This window comes from Lodderomyces elongisporus, chromosome 3, assembly GCF_030384665.1.
Source record: "Lodderomyces elongisporus chromosome 3, complete sequence".
Lineage (NCBI taxonomy): Eukaryota > Fungi > Ascomycota > Pichiomycetes > Serinales > Debaryomycetaceae > Lodderomyces > Lodderomyces elongisporus.
In genome coordinates this window covers 996,048-1,007,746 of record NC_083675.1, presented here as the reverse complement: position 1 = coordinate 1,007,746, position 11,699 = coordinate 996,048, and the positions used below count along the sequence as shown (strand labels likewise).

The 11,699-nt window shown below is 36.2% G+C and overlaps 3 protein-coding genes across 3 annotated transcripts; 2 read left to right on the top strand and 1 right to left on the bottom strand. All coding sequences in view use genetic code 12, as the record gives it.

The window, feature by feature from the left end:
• Positions 1-670: 670 nt before the first annotated feature.
• Positions 671-3,049, bottom strand: SAT4 (serine/threonine-protein kinase HAL4/sat4; the record flags this gene model as incomplete). The annotated part of the gene is made up of 1 exon (XM_001525216.2): positions 671-3,049. One exon carries the CDS (start codon positions 3,047-3,049, stop codon positions 671-673), a length of 2,379 nt encoding a protein of 792 aa, XP_001525266.2.
• Positions 3,050-6,387: 3,338 nt separating this feature from the next.
• On the top strand, positions 6,388-6,897 carry PVL30_002687 (uncharacterized protein; the record flags this gene model as incomplete). Its single annotated transcript, XM_001525215.1, has 1 exon — positions 6,388-6,897. The coding sequence occupies one exon, from the start codon at positions 6,388-6,390 to the stop codon at positions 6,895-6,897; it is 510 nt and encodes a 169-aa protein (XP_001525265.1).
• A 1,972-nt stretch (positions 6,898-8,869) lies between these two features.
• Positions 8,870-11,263, top strand: PVL30_002686 (uncharacterized protein; the record flags this gene model as incomplete). Its single annotated transcript, XM_001525214.2, has 1 exon — positions 8,870-11,263. The coding sequence occupies one exon, from the start codon at positions 8,870-8,872 to the stop codon at positions 11,261-11,263; it is 2,394 nt and encodes a 797-aa protein (XP_001525264.2).
• Positions 11,264-11,699: the final 436 nt, after the last annotated feature.

Sequence of the window (11,699 nt, the reverse complement as noted above, 5' to 3'; positions counted from 1 at the left end):
TATAGTTGATGCTTATTTTCTTTTTTATTTTTGAGAATGTCGTGCTAAGTTATAGTGGATTGTTCTTTTTGTTGTTTTTGTCGTTGTTGTCGTTGTCGTTGTCCTCGTCTAGAAATTTTGACAAGAGGGTTACACTTTTAGAGAAAAGAAATTTTGATTTTGTAAACAGTTGCCATATTTGGAACTCCAACTACTATTACTACTACTACTACTACTTCAGACACACACGCGTCACACTATAGGAGAGAGAGAAGAAAAAATAAAAAAAAAATAAAAAAAAAAGAAATGTGAAAAAATAAAATATTGGTAAAGGGGAGGAGGAGGTGTGTGTGCGTGTGTGTGGAAAGAAGGAAAGAAAAATTGTATATGGAAAGGGAAAGGGTATGGATAAGGGTGAGTTACGCCGCACATAATACGCCGCACGCTACGAACATGTCATCTGTTCCCATTTTTTCCTTCTCACCATATAAGTCACCAATTATAAATTCGACTAGTGCCCTTTTTTGCTAACATCCCTTCAATTTCATAACATTCCATTATAAACATACAAAATATAAATATGTATACCTAGTGGCAAATACACCTATTAATATACTAATAAATATAAAATTTTTATTTTTTCTTTCTTTCTTTCTTTCTTCAAATTTTTATTTTTTTATTTCAACACTCATCAGCTGGATCCTGCACTTCCATTTTCCAGCAAATGGTGACCTTCACCTGCTTCACAAACCTTGATTTCTCTACCCCATTCACTATTCAAAATCTGCTTACCAGTAATTCTTCTTTCAGGCTTGGGATCCAAAATCGAGTAGATAACATTTCTGCATCTTGCCCTCTTCAAGTTTTCAATTGGTTCGTATCCACTAGCATCTTTCCTCTTGACCAAGTATTCCTCAAAAAATTCGTCCTTGGAAGGGTCAGCCAATTTCCACAATTGTCGTCCAGTTCTCATTGCCATATAAATAACACCACACGACCAGATATCCACACACCGCGGATCAAAAGATTCTTGATTGAATTCTTCTGGTGCGATATATGGCGATGAACCACATACACCTTCACTAAACTGGATATCTGTTTCCCAAGCCATCTTGAAACACTCTGAGTTGCCAAAATCCGTGATTTTCAAAACACCAGTTTGTGTGAGCAACAAGTTTTCCGGCTTCAAGTCTCGATGAGCAACACCCATGTTGTGCATATAGTTGACACCACGAATCAATTGCTTAAAAAAACAGTCGGCTTCGGCATATTCCAATTTGCCCAGTGCAATAATCAATGTGTATAAATCACCACCAGAACAAAACTCCATCACTTCGCAATAGTCGCCCTTGGCATCCTTGAGCAAGTCCAAAGTGTCTATAATATTTATATGTTTCAACGATGAAGAGATGCAAAACTCCGAAGTCAATCTTCGATTATACTTTTTCTCATTTTCATTGGGCTTGCGTTTAAATTCCTTAACTGCGTATAGTTTCTCTTGTGTTCCTGAAGATGAAGCCGATGACGAAACTGTTGCAGTTGAGTCATTGACATTGGATGCATCAATCTTCTTGTGTGATATTCGCACAACACCAAATGAGCCTCGCCCAATAACTTCTTGACATCTTCCATACTTTTCGACAAACGATCGACAATCAGGTCCGGTAGCTGGTGTACTAGTAGTGGTACTAGTAGCATGAGCATCCTTATTGACTGTATCTGCAGTACCTGGATGGTGGTATGGACTGGTATGGTTCTTTACTTGATTCACTAAACCGGCAAATAGAGTTGGTGGTCTTGGAGAAGATGTTCCCTGTTGTTGTTGTTGTTGTTGTGATTGTTGTTGCAGCAATTGTGATGTGCTTTGTTGCATTGCTCCATGCAACAAGTCAGGTACTGCACTCTTGGCTCCATCTCTCAATTTTTTGGCTCCCAACAAGTCCTTCAACATGTTTGACAACTTTTCGTGACGCTTTGCTGATCGGAGGTGGTGTTCGTGATTGCCATTTTCAAGCATAACAAATCTGGGCAAGTTCTGAAGCGATGTTTGCAGTGATTGTGGTTGTGCAGATGATCCTGATCCGCTAACCAATGATGTCATTGATTCATTCTTGTGTTTGCCCAAGAGACCTGGGGTTGTTTTTTGTAGTGGTTTTGTTGATATTACTTTTCTTGAGGATGATCTTGATACTGCAGGTGATGTTCTTCCAGAGGCAGAAGAAGAAGAAGAAGAAGTGATTGTCGGTACTTTGTTTGTATCGAGTGGAGCTATAGGTTGTGGTATATTGCTGTTGGTTGAGCCTTGACGTTTCAAACGTTGGTCTAAGGATGCCATCAGTGTGGGTGATGTGGTAGCAGATAGTGTGTTGGGTACGTTATTGGCGCCATTGTGGTTTATCGGAGATGCAGATCTAGCACTTGCCAATTTAGGAGATGAGTTTGTTGATGAGAGTTCATTGCCATTGAGGACGCGAGGCAAAGAAGAAGAAGAGGATGATGATGATGATGGAGAAGGAGAAGAAGCTGATGGTGGTAAGGCTGGTGTTGCTGGTGTCTGTGCTAGCGTTGGTGGTGGTTGCAAAGGTTGTGGTTGCTTAATATTTCTCAAGGGTGTTACCTCGTCGTTTTCAATCTGCGAAAGGATATAATCCTCATCATTTTGTAAAGCTTGCTGCAGCAGTTGCAGCAGTTGCAGCAGTTGCAGTTGCAGTTGCAGTTGCAGTTGCTTTGGTTCTTCTTCTTTTATTGGTGTTGGTGGTCTTGAAGACAAAACTTCTGTCGGTACGTTGCTTCTGGTGGATGTGACTGGCGAGGGCAGCAGCAGTTTAGTTTGTGGTCTTTCAGCTTGTTTTAGTACTTGTGAAGATGATGGTGGCAACGGTGGTGGAGACAGTAAGGTCAGTTGTCTCAGTCGGCTTCCATTAGCTTCTTTTTGTCTTTCTACTTGTTGCTGTTGTTGCTGTTGTTGTTGTTGTTGCTGTTGTTGCTTTATGGTTGATAAATTTGTTTGTGATTTGCCAAATATCTTACCCAATTTCGAGAGGGTTCCTGGTTTGGATGAATCACCCATTGCTGGTGTAGTAAGGTTTGTAGAATAAGTGGGTTTGTGCTTGCCAATAGCAAGTTTGTAAGTTGTTACTGCTCTTGTAGCTTTATAAATTTTTTTTTTTTCTTAATAAATAAATAAATTTTTCTTTTTTTTTCTTCTTCTTCTTTTTTTCTAGAAAAGTGGCGGATTGGTAGGTGTATTTGGTATGTATATATATATATATATATAGAAAGAGAAATAAAATAAAAGAATAAAAAATAAAAAATAAAAAATAAATAAAAAAATTTATAAGAAGAAGAAGAACACACACAGAGACAGACAGAGACAGCTACAGACAGACAGAGAAAGAGACAGACTCTCGTTGGGTGGGTGTGATGTGATGTATTTGTATTTATACATACTTACATATACATATACATCTCTCTCTCACTCTCTGTGTGTGTGTGTGTGTACGTTATTAGTAAGTATTACAATTGAACAAAGAATAATAGCACAGCAGTAGAAATATACAAAATTGTAAATGGCAAAAATAGCAATAGTATGGAAATTCCCATTTAACTCGCCTGTTTATACCCTTTTCATTCATTTATTCCCCCCAGTATTGTATTCTTTCAATAGGGAGGAAAGAGAGGTTGAGATGGTTGGTTTGTATTTTACCTTATTACTAAGATGTTACAAAGTGTATATAAACATCACACATGGAAACTACCTATTAATTTTTTTTCCCTTTTAACAGAACGATGACCTTGTATTGAACTTTCCACATAATCTGTTTTGAACACTGCAGTTATACATTGAGACAGTGGCACTGCTACTACTAATGTTGTTGTAGTAGTAGTAGTAGTAGTAGTAGTTGTAAAGGTGAATAAGGTATCTCTACAACATTGATACTTCGCCTCCCTCTTCTCCCCCCAATGAATGCTGTGTGTATTCCAAGTCACGAAGTTATTGAGACTTATGCCTTTTGGTGCCACATGCAAATCTCACCTCTTTTTCTTTATTTATTTTTATTTAATTTTTATATTTTTATATTTTATTTTTTTTGGGTGTTCTCATATAGCCTTCATTTCTTCAAGCCAAGAAGAAATGTTAACCCTAAAAAAAGAGTAAATTCCACTATTTTTGAAAAATATATAAAAATAGACTAGTTAACAAACAAACAAACAAACAAACAACTAGTAACAAACAATAACACTAGCTCATAGAGTTACCAACTACTACATAATAAATGAAATCAATCTTAATAATACAAATAGTTCTTAGAGGGTGAGGAGAAGAGAGAGTAGAAGAAGAAGAGGATGAAGGTTCTTTTTTTTTTCTCCCTCACTCTTTCTCTCTCTTTTCCATCTGAGGGAATAATAATAATAGGGGGGAGCCCCAGTTTAGGGTTCATACCCGCAGCAAAGTGTCACCTCTAAGCAAAGAATTCATCATAGACTCTTTTTCCCAACTTCACCGCCCCCCACCACCACTCCCCCTTTTTCTCTTCTCTTTTTCTTTGCTCATTTGCTCATTTGCTCATTTGCTCATTTGCTCATCTCTTATACTATGTGACTTAGTCAAGTAACCACAAGATATACGTATATATATATGTATATGTGTATAAAGCGCAATTTGTTCTATAGTAGATGAAGGCGCAAGTGAAAACACAAAGTAAGAAGCGCAATTTCAAGTAATATATATACATACATACATATATGTATACATACATACATACAGACAAGTGATGACGACAATAGAGAAAGAAGAAGATTGTATATACAGCACAATAACAATAACAATAACAATAGTACTGCTATTAATACTACTATTAATAGTATCAACAGTAAACATCTCTTGGAGTTACTGCATTTGGCAATTGCAACAGTAAAGAACGCAATATACAACACTAGAACTTTAGTGCCAGTTAACAATAAATAGCAATGGGGAGAAGCGACTAGAAGACTATAGTGAGAGGAAGATATATATATATATATATATATACAAAATGAAACAACAACAACAACAACAACAACAACAACAACAACAACAACAACAACAACAACAGAAACAACAACATATATGACGTAATGATTGATGCCGTACTCAAATGACCAAAAGAAGAGAGAGAGAGAAAGAGAGGAAGAGAGTCTGTCATCAAAGACAACATATCCTTTGATAATCATTATTCATAGACAGCTTCAAAATCTCAAACGCCGATATAACCGGTATTCAAACAAGTCATACATAAGTATACATAAGTATACAGAAGCGTACATAGATATACATAAGTATACATAAGTATACACAAGTATACATGTTCATGTAACAAAAATATGCTGAGAGAAGAAAGAGGAAACTACTTCCATCTTCACTTTCCTACTTTGAATCAGAAAATTGCTAAAGAAAATAAAAAAAAATAATATGAATTCTTATCAACTCTTGTGCTTCTCTTCCTATTCACCAGTAAATAATAAAAAACAAGCATTGTTATTATCATAACCTGTATTGCAAAAAGAAAAGACATAACAACAACAACAACAACAACAACAACAACAACTTGTTGGTTATTCAACTTTGCTTAAATATGAATGACCCAGACCAGACCAGACCAGACCAGACCCAAAAAAAATAATAATAATATAAGACAAAAAAAAAAAAAAGAGGCGGGTGGGGAGTGTTGATAAGATCGCCCAAAACAAAGCAGTCAGTGCGAAAAAATGTGGGGAAGAAGAAGAAGAAGAAGGAAAAATTCTTCTTCACTTATCGAAATGCACACAAACAAAATTGGGTGAAGAAGAAGAAGGAGGAGGGATTGCAACACCTTTAAATAAGTCATTCACCTGATTTTTGAAACACATAATAGATGGAAACAAAGTGTACATTGTTTTGTTAAAATAGAGATAGCGAAAAGAAAAGAAAAAAGAATAAAGAAGGAAATAGTTAAACCTTACTCTTCTTCTTTTTGTTTTTTTTTTGGTTTTTTTATGATTCTTTTAGTTTCAAAATTGACTGGGAATGTACCAATCAAATGAGGGGAAATGAAAAGCACGATACCAAACGTTGATTGATGATTGATGATTGATGATTGATGATTGATGATTGATGATTGATGAATATGTTTTGGTTTTACTTTCACCCTTACTTCTCTACCACCACTACCACTCCTTTAAGACTAAATTTGCCCCCCCCACCAGTTTCTCTTTTTTTTTTGTCTTTTCAAAAAATTTTTTGAAAAAGACTATAATAATGTAGTCAGTTCTTCTTCTTATCCCACATTTATCACTAGGACTTCTCCTTGTATATTCTTCTATTTTCCTCTCTGCCAAATTTAAAAAAAAAGAAAGATATACAGAAATTGTTCCCTTACTTTAGAAACAATGAAGACCGACACATTAGACTTTGAGATTATTGAGTACGACGAAGTGGAAACGACAACAATGGAACCAACACCTATACCTTATCCTCAGGCTTCACCACCACCATTAACATCACCACCACTACAACAACAACATCAACAACAAGTTGTTCCATCAGATACCATATACGCCATGGAATTCCCTCATTCACTAATAACCCCACACATAAAACGCTACCAGTTTGAACCTCACGTATATGGAGACTACAAACTCATATTCCAAAGCAGCTTAAACTATATCATCCACAATAGCATCAACTGCACTTTCTACGAAAAAGAAAAATTGCAAACATTGGACGTGCAACTCTTGTTTAGCAATTTGACAAAAGAGGCATGGACAAACTTTTGTCAAGATATCAAAACACACTTGGAAAAAAAGGGAATCACACTCCCCTTCTTTACTGAAAAACAAAGGCAAGATGTTTTTCAAAAAGAATGGAGAATGGCAAATAAATTACGATTATGTGTTTGATGATGTATATATATATATATATATATATATATGTATATGTGGGTAGCGGCATGTATACTATTTGTTTTTGATAATGGAGCAATGATTGCAAAAAAAGGAACAGAACAGAACAGAACAGAACAGAAAAGATGGAGGAAAGACCACCTCTTTAACCTTTTCCTTTCCTTTCCGTTTTTCCTTTTCCTTTTTTATTTTTAAAACATTTTTACAGCAATTTTAAATCGACTTGATACAAGTTGTAGTTTTCGTTTTTGTTTTTATTTCATCCTCTTTTCTCTCCCCATTCCCCCTTTTTTATTAACTTGCTGCTTCTTTTCACTTCTTTATCTTTAGCTCTTCCTCCATCATTCTTTTTCTTTTTACATTACATTTACCTTCTCCCTATGCTCCCAACTGGACTATTATTCAAAAGTTCTTGTATATGGCTTAAAAAAAACAATTAAGCAATTAAAGCAACAACAATTGCTTCTCATTGTTCTTGACAATTAAAGAATAGATAGGAAAGAGGCAGGGGGAGGGGGAGCGAGGGGGAAGAAGGAAAAAGAGTCTGTATATTTGGCTGCATTTATGTTGATTGGTGTGTAAAAAAAGGCATGGAATGAACCATATACTGAGATACGCGCACGTGTACCCGTCCCCACCCAAAAGAAAACTCTCATGGTACAATATTGATTAGAATGAATACAATGTATTGCAACAATAAACATTATAAATTAGAACTAGTATTAAACAAATATTGAACAGGTATTTGATAAAGTTGACACGACAACGATGCAATGCAAGCGAATAACAATTAGTTTGAACCTTTGTTCCCTTGGCAATTGTTGCTTCCTGGCACCATGAGGAAAAAACGTGGATCGATTTAATATCACAAGTAATAATTCAGCTCAAATTGAAGCTTTCAAATTATGGAAAACAACAAACAATAGCAGTTAGTAGCAACTAACAAGAACAATACGACAACAAATCCAACTTTCAATAAAATAGGACAAGTTCAAAATACATTTACCCTTGGCAAGCACTATAGGTAATTAAATTTGCACATGGGTGTTAAACGGTTTTTTTTTATCAAATAAGAGGGAAGATACTACGGTTGTATTACGTAAGCTGAAGATTTGAATTACTACAACAACACCAAAAAAAAATCAAAAATCAAAATTCTGTGGTTTGCAACACTTCTTTTTCCTTCCCTTGAACAAACAAACAAACAAACAAACAAGCAAACAACAAGCAAAAAATGCGCATTTCAAGATAAGACACAATGAAACAGGGCAAATCCACAATGGAAACATCATACAAGGAGAAGGACCATTATTAATTACAAATAACTAGAGTCTCAATACACATGACACGCTTAGGAGAAAGAAAGAAACGAAAGAAAAAAAATGGAGAAAATGAAAAAAAAATTGGGGTCTACAGTTGATTCAAAGTATACGAATTTTAACTACTATTGCAACTGTGATTTCCTCTATTAAAAAGTTACAGACTCGTCATCAAGATTTCTCGATTCACAAATATAAAACGATTATGATCTAATCAGTTTTTTTAAAAAAAAAACCACACCAATAAAAGAATCAGAATTTTGAACAATAGGTGTTTTTCTTTTTTTTTTTTTTTGGTGCACGTTGTTGATGAAAAAGATTAAAATGACAATAGCACACAACAGTATACTCATCCGCTTCTTTATGTTCATTTTGGGTTTTATTTGCAGCTAAATAAAGAGAAGGTTGGGTGCATTTACATGGACACACACACCTACACACCTAAACACCTACACAGTTATACACGTGTACCAAATACTATTGAAATGAACTTTTTCATTTGTTCTGACTATAAAAGAGAGATAAAGAAGTGCTAAAAATGAAGTCGGACAAGGAATGAAGGAATATAAGAAAGAGTTGAAAAGGTTGGCTACACACTTCTTTATTTCCTCAAAGTCTTTGCAAAATTTCTTTACATACAATAATAGATTATGTTGTTGGTACTCACTTTTTTGTTTGCACTCACTATTGCAGCACCAACTTTGAGCAAAAACAATTCAAACAGCTCAAATAGTTCAAATAGTTCAAATAGTTCAAACACCTCCAAAGTCCGTCGACAAGATATACAGCCAATTGATCGAGTTGATGTGTTCTATGGCACAGAAGGCGGTGGTAATATGTTTCCTGGAGTAACTAGACCGTTTGGTATGGTGAAATTGGGTGTCGATGCCATTGATGCAAATTTCGGAAATGCATACTCAGGTTATGCACCCGGTGGTGTGATTAACGGAATCTCAATGCTCCATGAAAGCGGCACTGGCGGTGCACCAGAGTATGGTGTCGTAGCACAATTACCATTTACGGGTGATTTCCAATCACAGCTCAATTTGACCAGAAGTCAACCTGACTCGGCAAAAGTTGGCGAGTACCACGTGTACACTGAAAATGTCAATATTTCAATTGCTGCTGGTGATCGTTTTGGAATATTGAAATACGACTTTAAGCAAGATAACACCAGCAATGGTAACAATAAAATATTGATCGATGTTGCACACCACCTCTCAGCTCCACAAAGACCATGGTGGTCTCAACGAGAAGTTAATGGTTCAATTGATGCAACCTCGTCCCTGGAATACTCAGGGTATACCACTATAGAGAATGGATGGGGCCTCCAACAAGCATGGACAATATATTTTTGCGGAAAGTTTAGTGAAGATGCAGCAGCTATTAATTCATTTCAGGGAAAAAACAGTACCAGTAATGGTGCCACTTCAATAAGTTCATCAACACAGGATGACTCATTTGGCTTGATATTTGAGTTTAGCAACTTATCACAAGTGCAAAGTCATATGGGAGTCTCCTTTATATCTAAGGAACAAGCCTGTGCTAATATTGATTACACAAAGGATTTTGACAATCTTGTACAGGATACAAGACAAGCATGGTCAAGGGAAGTTTTTGACAAGTTTCAAGTTGAAGTTGCAGTTGGCGGTGGCAACGGAGGCAACAACAACAACAACAACAACGACTCAGTAATCAACCAATTTTACACTGCATTATATGGCGCTCATTTGATTCCGTCAAATAGAACCGGAGAAAATCCTAACCCCGGCTGGACTTCTCAACAAGTTTACTATGATGACTTTTTCACCATTTGGGACACTTTCCGTTGTCTCAACCCATTACTCAACATTATAAACCCCACAAGAGGCTCGGAAATTGTGCAATCCTTGACAAACATTTACTTAAATGAAGGCTGGACTCCAGACGGTAGATCTGCTAATCAAAATGGTCGAACTCAAGGAGGTTCAAACTCAGATATAGTAATGGCTGATGCGTTTGTGAAAAACATTCAAGGAATCGATTGGACTTCTTCATATGCGGCAATGAAAAAGAATGCTGAAGTGCAACCTCCATATTGGTACGATTCGTTTGCACCAGATGCATCAACAAAACAAGGGCGCGGCGCCCTTCCAGACTGGTTGAAATATGGATATATTACAAGAAACTATACCAGAAGTGTTAGTAGAACCTTGGAATATGCATATGATGACTTTGCACTATCTCAAGTAGCAGCTGGGCTAGATAATGAAGAAGATCACAACAAATATCTTCAACGTGGTTCAAACTGGAGAAATATATGGAATAAAGATGCTACAGCTTCCTCAACAGCAAAGTATTCGTATAAAGGATTTGTCCAGCCTAGGAATGCAGATGGCAGTTTTAATTTCACCCACTATGATCCATTCAGTTGCTTTGGATGTTATTGGGGCGACGACGAGTATGAGGGAAAGCCGGTTGAGTATGGGTTTGCTGTGCCACACGATATAAAAGGTTTAATTGAACTCATTGGAGATAACCAAACTTTCATTACTAGAATCAATGATCTTTATCCTCTCCACGGAGAGAAAATTGCTGATGTTGGGAATGAACCTAGTTTCTTGACCCCGTTTCTTTTCAATTTTGTGCAAGAGCAATGGAGAACTGTTGAGCTTACAAGATATATAATGCAGAACGACTTTGCCAAAAATTTACCGGGAAACAGTGATGGCGGTGCATTACAAGGATGGATGATTTTCAACATGCTTGGATTCTATCCGATTGCCGGAACAACCACCTACTTAATTTCATCTCCATTCTTTAGTAGTTTGAAATTGCAATTGGAAAATGGTGCAACTTTCGAGATTAGAGCGCCTAATCTTTCCGACGAAAACATTTACGTGCAAAGCTTGAAAATAAACGGTCAAGAATGGAACAAAAATTGGGTTGATCACCAAACATTATTTGGTGCACAAGGAGGTTTAATTGAATTTGATTTGGGTGCAGACCAAGTGGTGTGGGAAACGGGCGAAGTTCCACCAAGTCCGGGATATATAAGTTTTTGAAAAGTTGGTCACGTGCAAGGAGAATAAACATGTGTATAGACTGCTAAATAGACAAATTAGAAACAAACTTTGTGGATAAGGAAAAAAAAAAAAGGATAAGCACAAAAAAGTTTTTATAGAACACTATGTCGGATTTTAAGATATTGATTTTGAATCTACACATAATATCCATTAAAACATCTCTCTGTCTCTCCAAACGTAAATATATATACATACATGTATATAGTTTTTTTTTTTTTTTTTTCATAATTGGTTTGGTAAGTTTAGAAGTTAGTGAGCTAACTTAGTGTGCTAAAACTATGCGTGGGAATAGACGGAGATAAAGTGTGTCTTGTCAGAAGACAAAATTGCACATGCGCGTTTTCAAAAGCAAGTAAAAATTAGATCATGAGTGCGGAGTGTAAACCCAATGTGTATATGTGTGTGAAGTTATGTG